The sequence below is a fragment of the Cyprinodon tularosa genome, unplaced genomic scaffold (assembly GCF_016077235.1).
Source record: "Cyprinodon tularosa strain WSP-4 unplaced genomic scaffold, ASM1607723v1 ctg394, whole genome shotgun sequence".
NCBI lineage: Eukaryota > Metazoa > Chordata > Actinopteri > Cyprinodontiformes > Cyprinodontidae > Cyprinodon > Cyprinodon tularosa.
This window is the reverse complement of record NW_024039112.1, coordinates 314,017-332,737: the sequence shown is the minus strand read 5'-3', so window position 1 is coordinate 332,737 and position 18,721 is coordinate 314,017. Positions and strand designations below refer to the sequence as shown.

At 42.4% G+C, this 18,721-nt stretch overlaps 1 protein-coding gene across 1 annotated transcript in view; it reads left to right on the top strand.

The window, feature by feature from the left end:
• The first annotated feature begins 1,081 nt into the window (after window positions 1-1,081).
• LOC119791536 (galectin-9-like) overlaps window positions 1,082-18,721 on the top strand; it is a 40,511-nt gene continuing 22,871 nt past the window's right edge. The window contains exon 1 of the mRNA XM_038297684.1: window positions 1,082-1,192. Within this exon, the coding sequence (XP_038153612.1) occupies window positions 1,082-1,192 (111 nt within the window). The remainder of the gene's footprint in view (window positions 1,193-18,721) is intronic.

The following is an 18,721-nucleotide window of genomic DNA, read 5'->3' as shown; positions in this document are numbered from 1 at the left end:
CACATCAAATTACATGCTGTACTGGCCAAAAACGCAGCACAGAGACAGGGGCGGATTAAGAAATTTTGGCCCCCTGGGCCTGACATGGTCTTGGCCCCTCAACCCCCCGCGCGTGCGGGCGCACACACACGCACGCACTATGCAAGAAATACTGTATACTGTGAACAGACATGCACACTGTCCTGTACAGAAGAGTGCACATACTGCACACACAATATTAGGTATACCACACAGACACTGACAAGCACAGGTTTCACACAGACAAAGGGGGAGGGGATAAATGGCCTAAAAATAAACATTTTGGAAAATTATTATGCCCACTTCAGTGATGGTGCATTGGGTCATTTGAGAGATATTATGTATTGGAAGTTGGTAGCTATCATGAAATAAACCCCCCACCCCACCCAAAAAACTAAATCGGACATGATTTTTGCCCCCTTTTCCTCCCTTCTATCATTAAAAATAAAATAATATCTTAGGAAAACACTTTGGCATAACGGCAGCTGTGCAGCAAATTGAGGCTCAAAGTCTGTATCTATTTGTGGTTAAGCTTGAGGAGAAGGAGAAAGGTAAAATGATAACATGCATCGGAGAGCACCACAAAGAAAGGTGTAGGCCAGTTCATGGTACAAGGGCTGCATGCAGGTCAAGATAGCCCATTTCCAAGAATGCTATAGTGGCTGGACAGGCACTGGACATGTCCTGAACTCAGTGTCAGACGTGGCTGCCGAATACTTGGATGAAGTGAGGCAGCATCTCATGCTGCCCCATCTGAAGACTGTCCTGGCCAGGCAGAGGATGGATGAGGAGACCTTCCCAATGGACCCTGTTAGTGAACAGGCTAGTAACATTGATGGCACCCCTGTGCACAACATTGGGATGGAGAGACAATGTGGCAAGGTGGACTACAAACTGAAGAAGTTGGGCACACTGAACGCAGTCAATAGGTCAATAATTTTACAGAAGTGCCAGGAGCTTCAGAGGTTTCAAGGCAGCAGCACAAGCAAAAAGGGAGGTTGAACTCAACTGGAGTAAATTCATGAAGGCAAAATTCGAGAGTAGGGCAGATGAGAAACAAGAGATGGCTCAAAGAAAGGAGAGTAAGAGACTAGACATGCTGGACACACTGAAATCTTTTGCCAGAGAAAGCACCAAGCTTCTGCCTAAAGTCAATCCTATCTTCACAATCCAGGTGACACTTCCCAGAAATGGCGAAAGTGCAATTCTCCAAGTCATAATGGATACTTAGAATTTTATGGTGGTGGTAAGTATTCATGAAAACAGGTAGCCGAACATTAGTGAATGGGTGAATTCTGGAAATAGCCTAAAAATCTTACACAGTGCACCTTTGGGCAAGGGGTTTCTTTCGTGCTTTCAATTTTGCAAAATCATCCACCACATCATTGAAGTCCAACTCTCTTGTCAGCTCACTCTCAATTGCCATTAGAGATAACGCATTTAATCTTTTCTGAGTCATTCTTGTGCGCAGCTCATTTTTTACTCTTGACAAAAGAGAGAATGAGCGTTCTCCCTCACAGTTACTGACCGGTAGAGTGAGAAAAATCTGTAGCGCAATGTATGTATTAGGAAACGTAGGCTGTAGTCCAAAATGTATTATTGTTTTGAGCAGTCCTGAAGGGGTCCTCTCCTCATCAGTGTTGTTGAGCTGTATAAAAGATTTGAACTGTATAAGCTCCTGTCCAAGACTTTCATTGAGGTCAGATGGGTATGATTCAGTGAGAATCTTGGCCTTGTGAAGGACTGAAGCATTGGACTCTGTATCCAAAGAGAAAAGGACACTGAACAAATTGTTCAGATGTTTGTAGGCCTCCAGACGGTGATTAAGGCTTGAACTCAGTTGATCAATAGAGGCAATAAATGTCTCTATTTGAAACAGTTGCCTTCCCTCAAGCACAACATCTGGGGATGCTGATTCATCAGCAAACTTTTTACGTTTCCTCGTCCGTTCAGCCCTGTAAGATGGGGTGCCACCCAACATGTTCAAGGCTTTCTGCTCAAAATGATCAAATAGATCTCTTTGGGAGAGAACAAAGGTGCGCAGAGATTCCAGCAATCTAACTGCTGTACCAAGGTCCATGTCTGCTTTTTGAAGTTGCAGACTTGTGGCCTGAAATCTGGACAGAACAGTGTCCCAAAAGCCTGCCATGAAGGCCATCTCAAGTGAATCCAGCTTCCGCACTAGACTGTCAGCTTCAGTTCGTGTGTCTCGTTTCTCTGTGTCATCAGTGGAAATAACCTGTAGTGCTGCTTTTATTTTACTGTAGTTCTGCCACAGTGCTTTGGTAGATTCTGCACGGCAACTCCAACGCGTGTTGGATAAAGCTTTAAGTGTGAGATTTATGTTGGAATTGCCAAATACCCTGTCACATCGGTGTGTGGATGCAGTTGTGAAGTTGTAACTAGACTGAATCAAGTCAAAATACTTAGAGACTTCATTTCCACATCTGTCAATGCTGTTGACTCCCACCAAATTCAAAGAGTGAGCTGCACATGGAATATAGTGTATTAATGGGTTGCTTTTCTTTAAGTGAGCCTGCAACCCATTATACCTCCCTGACATGTTGCTGGCATTATCATAAGCCTGCCCCCTGCAATTTGACAGCTCTAACCCTAGATTTTCCAACACAGACATGACACAGTTAGCCAAACTTTCACCTGTATGGCTAGTAATGGGTCCAAAAACCCACAAAGCGTTCAACAACACTGCCCTCTTTGCTAACAAAACGGAATATGAATGTCAATTGGTCCACATGAGATAAATCTGGGGTTGAATCCACAATGATAGAGTAGTATTTGCTTGCTTGCAGTTCATCTGCTATAGCCTGTTTGGTTTTTGCACCCATCAATTCAATGAATTCCTCACAAATGGTGGAGGACAGATATGAGGTATTACCTCGACCCATCTGCCCAAACTTTCTGATGTGATCCTTTAGAAAGGGATCAAATTCAGCCAGGACCTCCAGAATACCAAGGTAGTTCCCATTGAGAGGAGACCCTAACGATTCATTTTTACCCCTAAATGCAAGGCCCCTTTCTGCAAGGAATTTAATGACTGCAACAACTCTTTGTAACACCTGCATCCAATAGCTGCTCTCTGCCTGAAACTGTTTGAACAGGTCTGCATCAACTGTGGCACCTTTGGCGCGGTTCAAGACTGCTTGCATGCAGATTATGTGCTCAGCACTTCGCTCATGTTCACCAAATCTTTCTGAGTGTTTCCAGTCACAATAGCCTGTCACAAAAGAATGCGTTTTTGGGGAAAACAGTTTGCATGCAAAGCAGTAAACATTACCAGTAGAGGGAGAGTACATCAGCCACTCTCTTTGTACTCGTTGTCCATTGGGCAAGTGTGAAGTAAAATGTTCATTGTTTAGGCATCGGGTTTTGCCTCCTAGCCCACTGTTCCTCACAGAAGCTGGATAATGGCTGTGACGGTTGTGAAATGATTTTGCACCTCTTTGAATAAGAACTTCCTTCATTGACTCAGTGAGGGTCTCAGCCCATTTAGCGGGATCACTAGGTAGAGTTGTCACTGTAGATGGTGTTGAAGAAAGATTCAGCTCATTTTCTATGCTGTCCAGAGGTGCAGTGACCTCACATTCATCCGAGCAACTGGCTACTGCTGAATTGGTTGAATCATAAGCATCAAAAGCATTTGGTTCAGTGTCTACACTTGTAGTGGTCTCAGGATCTTGGGAGCTACATGCTAGCTCAGGTGCATTGCTAACCTTAGCTGAATTTGCAGTAGCATTTATAGAATTGCTTTCAGCAGATGTCTTTGTACTGAAGAAGATGGAGATATTTGGAACGCTCTCAAGTAAAGCTGATTCCTTTTTTTTCTTTTCTTGCTGAATTTTTTTTCTAGCTCCTCCACTTAAACGTTTATGATCCATATTTCCCTTCTTTCTTTGCACATTGGCTCTTTGTCTATCACAACAGATAAACCAACTATGTGTGTGTGTGTGTGTGTGTGTGTGTGTGTGTGTGTGTGTGTGTGTGTGTGTGTGTGAGTTTGTTTGTGTGTTTATGATCGGTGCTGCTTCCTTCAAGTGTGTGAGGTGATTTAGAAAACTAGCAACCCAGCATCAACACTCCAAAGCAGAGAATAACAGCTTACTAGCATAGACAATTGAGAGCAGAGAATCAACTGATTCGTCTGATAGACAGCAGGAGAGCAGAGTGGTCAGTGATGATCGAATCAAGAAAATGTCTAAATGGCAAGGGAACAGACTGATTTGTACTGAGGAGAAAGAGAGAGAGAGCCAATTACAGTGAAATATATTCCAAAAGAGCCAAGTGACTAGCTGAAGGCAGGGACAAATGCCTTGGAGTGACCAACAAGAGTGCAAAGTACCAAATGGCAAAATGTGGGAAGACCAACAGGCAGATCTGCTTTTACCACTTATCTTCACAACCAAAAAGTCGCTAAATGATGTTTTTAGTCGCTAGCCAGGTATGGCCAAAAGACTTGAAATCTAGCGGCAAAGTCGGTCAATCACACTGACAGTGAAACAAATATTTTGAAAAGATAATAATTGTACAACTTTGTGCACTTTTACCTTCTATCTAAATATTTTCACAAAGGACACCAAAATGTTGATATCTGCAGGCAGCTTGCTAGCTATGATGGCAGCAACGATGTCTGCCAGACAGGAGAGAGTGGTCAGTGACGATCGAATCGAGAAAATTACAAAATGGGTCAAAGACCAAAAAGTTATTAACTGACAGCAGTGACAAATGTCAGACTGTAAACTTTTTCGAAAGAAAAGGACAAAATGGGAAGATGCTGATAGTAACAGCAAAATGGAAAATATAAGAATTTCCAAGTAATGCTCAACTCAAGTGTGTGTGTGTGTGTGTGTGCGCGCGTTAAACTTCTTGTTGAATGATTTCAAATTATCTCTGAGTCTGAACTGAGGGAAAGGAAACCAAATTTTGAGCAGTCTCTCACGAGTTCAAAATACCAAATGAGGAGATTCTAAAAGAACAGACCGGTTTATGAAAGACTCGATGGGGGAGGGGCACAGCTAAGAATACTTGAGTGAGATTCTGTGATCCAAATTCGAGATAGAGCTTTTTGATAATGATAATTTGTCAGAGTAAGGTTGTGTAATCAAAATTTGAGAATGAGCTTTGTCAATCAATCAAGAATATTTGCATTAAGTTCTGTGATCAAAATTCAGAAACAACCTTTAATAATTGATAAAGAATATGTGAGTGAGGTTGTGTGATCCATCCAATTTGAGAATTAGCTTTGATAATAATGATTGAGAGCCTCTGGCCCTCTGTGGATCATGGCCGCGGGGCCAATTTTGCCTGGCCCCTTGGGGCCTCTGTGGGTCGTGGCCGCGGGGCCAAGTTGGCCTGGCCCCTTGGGGCCTCTGACCCTCTATAGATCGGGGCCAAGTTGGCCTGACCCCTCGGGGCCTCTGGCCCTCTATGGATCGTGGCCGCGGGGCCATGTTGGCCTGACCCCTTGGGGCCTCTTACCCTCTATGGATCATGGCCGTGGGGCCAAGTTGGCCTGACCCCTTAGGACCTCAGGCCCTCTGTGGGTCGTGGCCGCGGGGCCAAGTTGACCTGGCCCCTTGGGGCCTCTGGCCTTCTGTGGCTTGCGGCCGCGGGGCCAAGTTGACCTGGCCCCCTCGGGCCTCTGACCCTCTATGGATCGTGGCCGCGGGGCCAAGTTGACCTGGCCCCTTGGGGCCTCTGACCGTCTATGGATCGTGGCCGCGGGGCCAAGTTGGCCTGGCCCCTTGGGGCCTCTGACCGTCTATGGATCATGGCCGCGGGGCCATGTTGGCCTGACCCCTTGGGGCCTCTTACCCTCTATGGATCATGGCCGCGGGGCCAAGTTGGCCTGACCCCTTTGTACCTCAGGCCCTCTGTGGGTCGTGGCCGCGGGGCCAAGTTGACCTGGCCCCTTGGGGCCTCTTACCCTCTATGGATCATGGCCCCTTGGGGCCTCTTACCCTCTATGGATCGTGGCCGCGGGGCCAAGTTGGCCTGGCCCCTTGGGGCCTCTGGCCCCCTGGGCCTGGGCCCGGTAGGCCCGGTCATTAATCCACCTATGCACAGAGAGAACAGATTCAGCTATGCAGTGTTTACTCGTTAAACAGGAAGACACCAACTGTTCAACTTCCGGTGCTTTCAAAATAAGACTATATCAAATATTATACATAAGAAAGCTTATAGTATATAACTTAGAAACAATACGCAAATATGAGCAATGGCTTCCTAAGGAGCCAGAACATTTTATTAAATTTTTTTTGACACAATTTAAGACCCCCCTTAAATTTTGCTTTTGAGGCTTCCGAGCCCCCCCGGACCCCCCGTATTTCGCACTCTGTGTGTAAGTATTATTTCAGCATTAGAGATGTTTAAGAGCAGCTCCTAGGTCTAAAAGATCTACTGGCTATGGTTACTCTGATTATGTATTAGAGACTGACACGGGAGAGTATTTTAACTCCTGTCCCGTCCCACTCCCACAGAAAAAAATGGTGTCCCGTCCCGATCCCGGGCCAGAGTAGAAATCTAAATCCTGTCCCGTCCCACTCCTGGTGAAATTACTCCCACTCCCATCCCGTTCCCATTCAGAATGACTCCCGCTCCTGCACCACTCCCATTCTTGTTGTTTTTGAGCGCGGGTGAAAAAGCGGAAGTTACTATTGGTTTGCTCCCGCTCCCGTCTGCTCCCGTTAATGTTTAATCCTGTACCGTCCCAATCCCGTGATCGTTACTAATACTGACTCCCATCCAACGGGAATCCCACGGGAATCCCGTGACCCGTGGGATTCCCGAAAAAATGTTAGTCTCTATTATGTATCATAACAAGTATCCAAAAAGGAAAAAAGATCTGTGAAAATCCCTCCAGTTTCCCTGCATTCATCAACAGAGGCGAAAAACATCAGAAAAAGTAACTGATACAAAAATGGAAGGACTCAAATTCTCTAAATAAAAATTTCAGTCAAGGGAGCATAGCTACTCCAATGTGCAGCTATTCAACTCTTCTTTAGGTGTGCATCAAAACCTGCTTTGACCAGTCTCGCTAGCTTTAAACAAAACAACACACTTATTGCCTCGTCAGCTCAAATCTCACTCCACACGAATGAGCATCACCTTCATACACAAGTCACACACCAACAGCCTCTTACATGTTCATCAGAACAACTACTGCTTCAAAATGGTTTTCTTTCTTTTAAACAAAATAGTTCTAACAACCAATTCTAATTTGTGTATATGTACTTTCACTGCCTTAATAACAATTTTAAAAGGACCAGAAGAAAAACAAAAAAAAAACTGCAGATCTTTTGTCACTGCATAACTCTCTCCCCAGACAGAGAGAGAGAGAAAACTTAATCTTTTTACTTTAGTACTTAGACAACAGAGATTTTGGCTTGAATTTTTGGCATTACAGCCTATCACAGGCTCCTCTTAATATCTTTAGATATTCTACACCTTAGTTATTTTTTTCAGTTGAGCACACTCTGTCATGCATCAATGCAGCACAGTGAGGAAATGTAAGTATTTCAATACCCTGCTATTTTTCAATTCTCCCACGTTGAAATCATGGAGGGGTCTGAAATTGTCATCGTAGGTGCATGTCCACTGAGAGAGACATAATCTACAGATATATCCAGAAATTTAATTCAATTCAGTTTATTTATATAGCGCCAGTTCACAACATATGTCATCTCAAGGCACTTTACAGTTCACCAGATCATACAGTCTGATTGATTCAAAGTTTTCTATCTAAGGAAAACCAATTGATTGCATCGACTCATTGACTTGAAGGCAATCCCTCACACTAAGTATGCTTGTAGCGACAGTGGGGAGGAAAAACTACAGCAGAACCAGGCTCAGTGTGAGTGGCCATCTGCTGAGGCCGACTGGGGTTCAAGGAGACAGAAGCAGAGATACAAAAGGCAACTGTAAAAGGCGCCCCATTCAGGAAACACAAAGCCAGGCACACAAGCTCCAATGTCAGAGGATGAAGAGAGCACATCCAGCCAGTCACATTCAGAGAAACAGGACTGCACTGAAAAACAGGCTGACCCTGGAGAAACCTGTGTACCAATCAACCCATTTGTGGTAGAATTCTTTTATCTTCTCAAAAAAATCATATCCATTGTAACGATCTTAAGAGCTCCAAAATGTAGCTTCGTCACAAGCTTTTAAAAGGTTCTAAGAATTTAGGTACCCCACATGCGTGTGAATGTGCATGCCCAATCAATGATTTGTCAGACTGCATCTGTATATGTGCATTATGTGCATGTGTGCCTGTGTCGGTTCTCTCCGGGTCTTCCTCCTCTTTCTCCTAATCGTCCTCACACATGGTGGCCTTGTGTAGGCCAGAATCTGGGTTTATCTTTTCTCAGTTCTGGTTCTCTGGGCACTCCTAATAACCAAAGTTATTTGGACCTCTTTTAGGAGGAAAAAGCCGTTCCTCTGGGAAAACATTTTGTTATAAAAAAAAAAAAAAACCTAGATGATGAGCATGTGACTTTGTCAACATAAAATTTAGATCCAACTAATCTCTCTATGATGTGATTAAATGCTCTTCCAAACTACATTGCTCACATAACAAGGCTAAAATTAAAATCAATGGTTTAATCAGATGTTACACATCTATTGAGATAAAGTATATTCTGCGATCCTTCCAACTGTGCAGGATTTCTTGTTCAAGATTACCATGATAATCGAACAAATTTAATTATCATGTATAAAACAATAAAGGGGGGAGAAAGAGATTACTCATGTGGGGTGGATTATGAAATGGATATGGGGTGGGGGGTGTAAAACTCCATGGGGCGTGCGTCATAAACCTTTTTGACATAAGATTCCACCCTTGCTTTTTTATAATCTTGTAAGATTTAATTGGATCACTACATGTTAGTGCAGATTAAAAACCCTCCTCTTTCTTCTGGCAAACTGGAAGCTAAAGTCTGCATTATAGCAGCACCTGCTTCCTAAAATCCTCCATTTTGTGTCAAACTCCAGAGTCGGACATTTTTCTGCTCTTCAAGGTTCTGACAGCTGCTTTGTTCAGATAATGGCTTTAAACCAGCCTCCCTTTCACAACCCGGTGAGTGGACTCAGGTTCTGTATTTTATTCCCAGAATCAGCCTCGGAGCTGCCAACACTGTTTCAAGTTACTGTTGTAAAACCCAACCGCTACATGGTAAGATCAGGTTCACATCTAGGCTTAAAAGGGTTGTAATTTACTGTTCTGCTTGTAAAACTCATGTAGGCTGTTTTATTAGAGAAGTTGCTTTTTTTGTGTTTTTTCTCACCTCTGATCTGACATAGATGACTAAAGTCAAGCCAGCCTTTACTTCCAAAGCAACCATCAACCCACGCCTCACTGGTCATACATATACCATAAATTATGGTAGCAATGCTGGCTTAAACTTTTGAAAATATAAGCCAGTTTAACATTTATTACCTGCAGTACGTTATCATTTATGTCCCTCTGGTCTAAAACATAGTTATTATGTTTTAGTGTTTTAAATGGTACTGCAGTTAAAAGAGGGTTCATTTGGTATGTATGGAGGTTTGTCCTTTACAATTGGGTTAATTAAACGTAGATCGTGAACAAGGCAGTATTTGGACTTATTCACTTTAGAACTGGAAAAATCAGAGTGTTGCACTAATTGATTTCTACCAGCATTCCTGCTTTTAGCAACCATGCAATGGTTTTCTTAATACCTTTCTCCACCTCTACCTTTGATGGGAACTGATGACGGTCTCTGGATTAGCTTTAGGTCCATAAGCTTCTCTGATCTTTACTGACCTCTTTACAGCTGTCTTTTGTTTTCTGTTTCCTTCTTTTGTGTTTATCACTAGAGCCTTTTTTATAGGCTGATAGAAAATAGATTTAAGCTTCAGAGTTGTTCAGACTTAGATTTGTCGATTTCTCATACAATTACAAGCAGGGCAAGGCACTTATAAAGATTAACAAAAGGATCAGATACAGCTAACTGGACCAAAGTACAATCATTTTGATGAATAATTTACCAGTTCAAACATTGTTTGCTAATCTTGAATGTCTTTTAGTAGCAACATTTATGTATTAGGTGTTGGGGCTCTAGAAACTCCTACAAATTATCATTGGTTCAAACATTTCTTTTTGAGATTCTCACTTTAAATATAGGGATTTTATTGCTCGCTGTGATGAGTTAGAACTCCAAAAAGAGTCGTACTCCAACAGGTCTAACTTGTCCTTGCAGTTTATTCATTAATTTCTGTAACAGTATGGTTTCTAGAAAGACAACAACACTACAATATCAGTGTCTGAATAATTCTCAAAAAATGACTGAACTGATATCTCATATGATAAACTTCAATATAAATAACTACAAACATCTAATTTCTAAGTAAATGCCACACGAGAAAGCAAGCCACATTATTTTCCTTTAAGTGCGTTTGTGTACAAATCATGCCACAAACTGAAGGCAATAATAACTGCTGCTACCTGGTGGCTAACTAGTGACTTAAGATTGAAAACATCTCACTGCGAGTTTAGAGTGTTATGGTATATTTGAAAAGTGGTTACAATGAGTCAGAAGCAATTTAAATTCAATTCAGTTTATTTCTATAGCACCAATTCAAAACACATGTCATCTCAAGGCACTTTACAGTTCACCAGATCATACAGTCAAATCGGTTCAAAGTTTTCTATCTAAGGAAAACCAGTTGATTGCATCGACTCATTGACTCAAAGGCAATCCCTCACACTAATACCCCGTTTACACTACCCTTGAAAAACCGATCCATGCCGAGACCTGTCCGAGCTCGGATCAGTTAACCAGGCGGAGCTCGGTTCTGACGACCGTTTACACATCACGCTATCTTGGTTCCTCGACTCCTCGCCTCCTAGTGACGATCTGCGGTATTACTGCCAGCATTGAAGGAGGAAATCAAGCAGTTGGTAGTGGTAATGCACCAAAAGTTGTTTGCCGACCGCCATAAAACACAAGAAGAAGAAGACGAAGAAGGAGGGAATCAAGGAAATCAAAATGGCGGCGGCCTTCACATTCAGAAAGTTATGCATGATTAATATTGCTGTACTTCGGTTTTTGCAGAGGGTCAGACGAAGACGGCAACCTTTCGTTCAAGTTTATAGTTGTTTATAGTTGTTTTTCTTCTTCTGTTTTGTGTTGGTTGGCAAGCAACTTCTGGAGGGGCATTACCGCCAACTACTGGAATGGACCGTGAATCGGGATGTGCAGCCAGACGGAGATGGGGCATTCTGCTCATGCGCTCTTGTTATCAGAGAACCGAGTCAGGGAAAACTTGAGCAGAGCCCACCTCTGGAACTGGTCTGCAGTTAGCTCGGTTTGGTTGTGTCTAGCTCGGTTCAGTTCAGTTTGCTTTCCATTTACACACGATAAGTTATCTCAGTTACTGAGCTCAGACTGGTCTCGGCACGGTTTTTCAAGGGTAGTGTAAATATAAGGGTAGTGTAAGCATGCTTGTAGCGACAGTGCAGAGGAAAACTCCCTTTAATAGAAAGAAACCTCCAGCAGAACCAGTCTCAGTGTGAGCGACCATCTGCTGAGGCCGACTGGGGTTCAAGGAGACAGAAGCAGAGATACAAAAAGCAACTGTAAAAGGCGGCCCCATCCAGGAAACACACAGCCAGGCAGACGAGCACATCCAGCCAGTCACAGTCAGAGAAACAGGACCACACTGGAAAAACAGGCCGATCCCCAGCTTCTATAAACAAGGGTGTTGATGGCAGCAGCACAGCTGATGTTTCTCTCCAGGGTGGAGTCACAGCCAAACAGGAACAGACCTGATGAAGCTACTATGAGAAAAAAGCAGAGAGAGCAGAACGTGAGGGATTGCCTCCTGCCTCCCATTCTACTTTTAGAAATTCTAGGAACCACTAGTAAACCTGCAGATTCAGAGCGAAGTGCTTTGTAAGGGGACTGTAAGGAACAATCACATCTTTGAATTTGACAGAAACATACATTTTTCTTCATGAGTAAACAAAAGTTCCACATAAGTCTGGAAAAATGTAACCTGCTATTTTTGCCAAAACTAGCTGATTTAGCTAAATTACATCATATCTAGATTTATTTTTTCTGGAAAGTATTCTTAAATTAATGATGTAGCCTACTGTACAATGAAAAAATCATTAATAAATCTTTTGTCTATTTAAAAAAGATCTAGGCAGTAAATTTGCAATTTCTTTAATTTATTGGGGAATAAAAGTCTCTGCATGTAGCTTAAATCTAGAGCAGAGCAGTGAAACTAAATTTAAGCATATAGGGACAAGATGAATACATTGAACTGTATCAGTTGATTTACTGCTGCAGCTTTGTGGGAAGTTATTCAGACATATTTGACCAGTCACAATGCAGCCCTTCACCTGACTTAATGTTGCAGGAATGGGGAGGAACAGGTGATCATGGTTAAAGGTTATCAATTCCTTCTAGCCTAGTAAACTAGCCCCACCCGCCAGCGGCCAAAATAATCTTTGCCTGCGAGTGGTCTAGCCTCGATCCATGCCCCAGGCCCTAGAACTGGCGGGCCAATCACAACGCAGAGATGTGTTTTGAATTTCTGGATACAAAGAGGGCGGGGTTTTGAGGGCATGACAACAAAGCTGCACAATGCTGGAGAAATCACAACAAGGAAGATGGCACCAACTATTGAACAGTTCCCGTTTGACTCAGCTTTGGAATCAGTTTTGGAAGGATTAGGCTTGGGGTTTTCGTTGAAAAGTGAGCAGGAGGAGGCTCTATGCTCATTCATTTTTAAGGACGTATTCGCTGTTTTTCCAACAGGCTGTTTGTTTACACTCCCTCACCAGCTTTCTGTCGCGCTTACTACGTCACAGTCAGTTGCACTCATTGGTCAGAGCGTTGGCCAATAGGCACAGACATGGTATGAAAAACAACGGGTTGTTCTCATCAACAATCTTCCGATTTCTCATTCATCGGGGCCAGACAAATTTAAACATTTAAACTCACATTTAGTCCGTCTACAGGGGAGGACAAACAGGTTTTCAGAATTACACCGCACAGAAAAAAGAGACATCAAAAGCTTAAGGGAATTAATGAGTAAAAATTTTAAAATAAAATGATGAGACAGGAACAGGTCTAGGAACGGAATTGCAGAAGAATGATGCCCATTCAGAAGTCAGGTAAGAAGCAATGTGTTTATCAATGTGTTTTTAAAGCATAGCATCCACTAGCTAGTGTATTGTAAGGGGGGAAACACATGTCCTTTTACAGTAATGCTTGAGCTTAGTGCAAAAAGAGCAGAAAGATTATAGAGGTCCAGGTGCAGTGTGAAAGACTGAGCTGAGCAGGAGAGCCGCTAAGGCGGGGAGCCTGGCTGACAAAGAAAAATGAGGACAGCGTAGCAGTTCGTAGTTTCGGGGGGCAAGGGGGCGGGGGGCAGTGTGTGTTTGAGGAGGAGACAGAGAGGCATAGTGTCTCTGAGACACACCTTTACTTTCAATGATCCTGTGCTGTGACCAACAAAAATGACAAAAATTATTTTGACCGAGTGAATGTTGTGCTTTTAACAGCAAAAAGGAAGACTTTTTTCAGAGATGGCAAATGAACTGCCAGCAGATTCAGATGGAAGAGAGTACCCAAAGTATCTAAACTATTCTACCCCCCATGATTGAAGGGTAAAAAATTGTTAGGGACTGCCTTATATACAGCAGGTCAAAAAAGGCCATATTTTGCCGAGCTTGCTGTTCTCCTATGAAGTCTAGAAAAGTTCAACTAGTGCCCTAAATTCAATAGATGGGATGAAAGTATCCAAAATAAAATGCAGAAATCTTTATAAGATTTCCAGGGCATCAAACCAACTGTGCACACAAACATTGTTATTGGAAATGTTTTTATCTGGGACTGGCTGGAGGTGAGCGGGCCTTCAGTAAAATTAATGAAAAAAATAAAATCCTACCTGGGCTGTGGGGTGTCCCAGGAAAGGTCCAATGATCTAGCTATGCTGTTTATAGAGCGACAGCTTGCCAATAAATTAGACTGTAAAGACATCATACATGACTTTACCACTAAACTTGTATAAGTCTTGTAGTCTTTTCTAAATTGGAAATCAGGTCATTTACAGCTGATGTCACAAGTGAATTTCTCCACTGCAAAATCAAGTCTTATCATATCTCTTATCCTACTTTAGCCCATGAGATAAAAAAAAAAAAAAAACAGATGTTACCTTCATCTATGTAAAGTCAAAATCTGGCAATAAGTTTTATCAGCTTGACAAAATGGCTAAAGGCATTAGTGCATCGACTGACTGGAAGAGTTTTTAAAAGCCCAAGCCTGCAGTTTTGTAAACAGAATTAAAATAATTTCACAATTTTAACAAAGGCTGACTAACTGAAGAGACACCAAAAAATGAGAAATAAAATCTAAAACTCTTCAACAATTAGCCTTTGTTTTCTAAGATGAGAAGTTTTATTAAAGTTAGCAAATTCAAATGAACAACAGCGTTATGGGATGTTCTGGTTAAGAAAGTTAGTCTCTGTTGGCAGGAGGGTGGCTGGATTTAGGCATGTCTAAAAGCACTAAGGTGTAACACAGCCAGCTAATAGCAGAAAGCTGAGATGGCTTCTGCTCCAAAAGAATGTTTGAAACAGCATCAGGAACAAACACAGTTAATGAAGATTAACCCACAATGTCCCCAGTAACCACACGATAAGAGCCAGGAAGCCCTGCTGCAACAAAGTAAAGCTTGGATGAAAATAAATTCTGCTTTATTGACAGCCTGCAGGTCTTGCACTCATCAGAGTACCACAGGGTCTGATATATTTACAGGAAATAGAGGAGTCCTAACAGATGACATAGGGATCCAGCTGGCATTTTAAAATGCATAAATAGCAATATATTCAGGAATTAAAGTATTCCGGCCCTAGGCCAGATTTCCCGTGGGTAAAAAAATCACTTGAAAAATAAATTGACAGTAAATATATTTTAAAAAAGACAACCGGAATCCCTCTTGCATTTGTCAGCCAACAGTATTCGCCAATCAGAAGAAGAAAGGAGTGGGTCTTAGGGAAGCGTGTACCTCCTCCTCTCGTTTCTTGCTCAAGTCGGCAGATAGATTGTGGTACAGTGCTGAAGTGTACATGGAAAGTCACCTTGCGCCATTTACAGCTCCATTCAACGGAGAGACATGTGAAAAGTCAAATTATGAATAAAATAAATTGTGTTTGGAGAGAAGGATGACAGAGAGAACAGAATATATATATATATATATATATATATATATTAGGGGTGGAACGGTTCACAAAATCCGCGGTTCGGTTCGGTTCACGGTTCGTGGTCACGGTTTTCAATTCGGTTCGGTATATGTTGATTGTTAGGAAAATCTATTATGTCTTGTACAATGCGTGTTGCACAATGCTTGCACACTGTTTTTATCCACAACTTTCTTTCCGCCGTCATCGTAGGTCACTCATACAGCAGACCTGTAAAGTGCTGCTGGCGCGTCTTCCAACTAGGGTGGCCATTTCTATAGCACCAAAAAGGAGGACATTGTGCGGCATATCAATAAATTACTAAGGTGTACATAAGAATCGGGTAAAGTCACATTTATAGTACTGTGAACGATTAATTTAATGACATATTTAAAAAAATTCCCCATCATCATCCAGCAGCTGTTCAGTTTCTGCCCAAATATTTTCTTTCTGTTGTGGATTTTTGTAACAGGGATAAACAGGATCAAACATAGTTTGTATGAACTCTGTTTGTTCTCTGCTTCCAAACTCATCATCTCTTCATCCATTCCTGCAATAAGAATTTTCTTTTAAAGTTGTGAGATTCGCTCTAGAATCTCACAACTTCTTCCTGGTCTGTTGAAGCACCAATAGTCTGCATCCAGTTATTTAATTAATTGCTCTTAGTTTTTGGGAATATATACGAATTATGCTCTAATTTCTAGTTACCGATCTGTTTTTACTATAATTTAATTTGACAAACCGGGTCTTCTCTACATTCTTTTTCCTGTTTGGTGCGATTGCAATAGCGGGTCTTGATCTGGACTGACCGGAGTGGAGCAAAAAAGAGCTCAGTTCTGTATTTTGACGATGAAGGACGGAAAAGACGTACGTGAGCGGAGCGGAGCGCTGACGGAGTATGTGGAATCTGGGGGTAAAAGAGGACAAATACACGTCCGGCTGGATGCGACGCCGGACAGTGCAATGAAAATCCGGCCTGTCCGCCCTAAAGCCGGACATCTGGCCACCCTACTCCCAACTCCTGTTCTTTCCCACTCGCCATAACGACACAATTCTCCCCAACAACTGATTTTTTTCTGCTACACCCGGCTACGCTGCTTCGCTTCTTCTTCTTATTTACTACTGGTGGTTCTTCTGCTCTGGAGTGTACACGTTTCGCCTATGAGAAAAAGGAGCAGCGCATGAAACGAACGAAACACACGCAAATCCAACCGAGACAGTCGAACCGAACGGTTCGGACGGTTTTCATAAACCGTCCCATCCCTTATATGTATATATATATATATATATATAGCGCCCGTGGATCAGGTTGCCGAGGTCCCCGCCTCTGGCTGCCGCCCAATCCACTTTGCACCAGTCACTCATGGTTCCCCCTGCAGGTGGTGGGCCCACCCGGGGATGGCCTCGCGTCGCTCCTTCGGGCTGGGCCCGGCCGGGTCCCGCGAGGCAGAACCCGACCACCAGGCGCTCGCCAACAAACCCCAACCCCAGGCCTGGCTCCAGGGTGGGGTCCCGGCTCCGCCGTACCGGGCGACGTCACTTGCCTTGCTGTATTTCTCGTCATAAGGGTTTTTGAACCGCTCCTTGTCAGAACCAGAGTCTGTTTGCCTTTGGAGACCCTACCAGGGGCATTTAGCCCCCGACAACATAGCCTCTGTGATCACCCAGGCACTGAAACCCCTCTACCACGTTACTGTAGCGGTTCAAGCAGGAGCTCGGTCTTTCGGGAGAGGCTCAGTGTAGAGCCGGTTCTCTTCCACAACGAGAGGAGTCAGTTGAGGTGGCTCGGACATCTTCTTCGGATGCCCCCTGGACGCCTCCCTCGGGAGGTGTTCCAGGCACGTCCCACCGGGAGGAGGCCCAGTGCACGACCCAGGACACGCTGAAGAGACTATGTCTCTCGGCTGGCCTGGGAGCGTCTAGGGCTTAGTCTGCTGCCCCCCGACCCGGTTCCGGATAAAGCGGGAGACTACAAGTACGAGTATATATATATATATATATATATATATATATATATATATATATATATATATATGTGCAATACATTAATTGAAAGCTAACACCCTCTAGTTTCTAAATATATAAATGGAAATTGGCTGAGTAAAACACAGACCAAGCTGCATCGGTTCAAAAATTACATAAAGTTGTTGTTTTTTTTATTCTCAAAAATGATAGGTCTTTTTGAACAGCAGTAATAAAGACATTTGTTCTACATCATTTCACCACAAATGCACATAGTTTCGGACCTCTAGCTACAACAGTTCCAGAGCTGTGGGGCTTTGAACTTTTGGTCTCACCAGCGTCTCCGAAAATCTCCAAATGTGCCAAATTGTGCCAAATGCTTTTACTATGCTTTGCTTTAATATCTGAGCCATATAATAACACTAAAGCTTTTTTATGGCCACAAAACATTTATAAAGCAAGCATTTTCCACTTTTTTTTCAGAATCAGTGTATATAACAAAATGTAGAACTTTTAAAACTATAATAAAATAAAAATCTATAAAAGATACTGAAATTGGTTTGTTTAGCTTTTCAAGCTAAAATAAGCCCCAATGCCTTTTCTGAGCTGTATTTTTTTTTTCAGTCGTAGGCATTATAATAAAACAAAATCAGCGTCCAAACTTCAAAGAAATAGGACCGTTGTAATTACTCAGTTTGGAGGTGTGCGCATTGATCCAGCTGCAGCTGTCTGTTCCACTTTAACATAAACCTGTAACATGGTTCACCTTAAAATGACCTCAGTATATGTAGGCTTGTTTGAAACCTTATTTCATTGGCTACAAAGCCCAACAGCCCATGTGGTCTAAACCAATAACAGCAGGACTCTATGAGGCATAATATCACACGTCACTGGCTGACAGGAAGTGGCCGGAAGTGAGTTCTTGCTCAAATCGCGTCATAAAAAATGTGGATACCTTTGTCTTGTAGCTAATAAGACGATGTAAAGAACCATGCCAAACATTGCAGGCTCACAACTGAGGAAATAAATATTAGAAGTAAATATTAGCAAGATGCTGAGAATAAGCTATGTCCAGCTAACTTTTCTGATTTCAACAACCGGACATTATGGGCAATTTTCTCATCATTGAACATTTGTATTACGAATATTCTGGATTACTTTTAACCTGTGGACGCTTATGGACAAATGGAGTTATTAAATGGATTTATAAAACGGCTTCTGGATGCCTTCAAAGGTTGATTGTGGAGAATCTAAGCTTTCGAATGAACGTTACGATGTGTAACATGTCTATATTGGTCAACCTTTTACTAGTGGAGTTTTCATGCATTCTGAGTTATTCTCAAAACTCAAGGTTAAAAGGAGATTTTGCTAATGTTGTGTTATGTTGGTTGATGTCAATCAGTAATTTTCAAATTGTCAAATTGTTTTTCTTTTTTATAGTATTGTTATTTTTGTTTATTTTATATTTAGTTAAAATTGCAACCTTGGCATAATAGGTCTTATAAGTTATTTCCCACT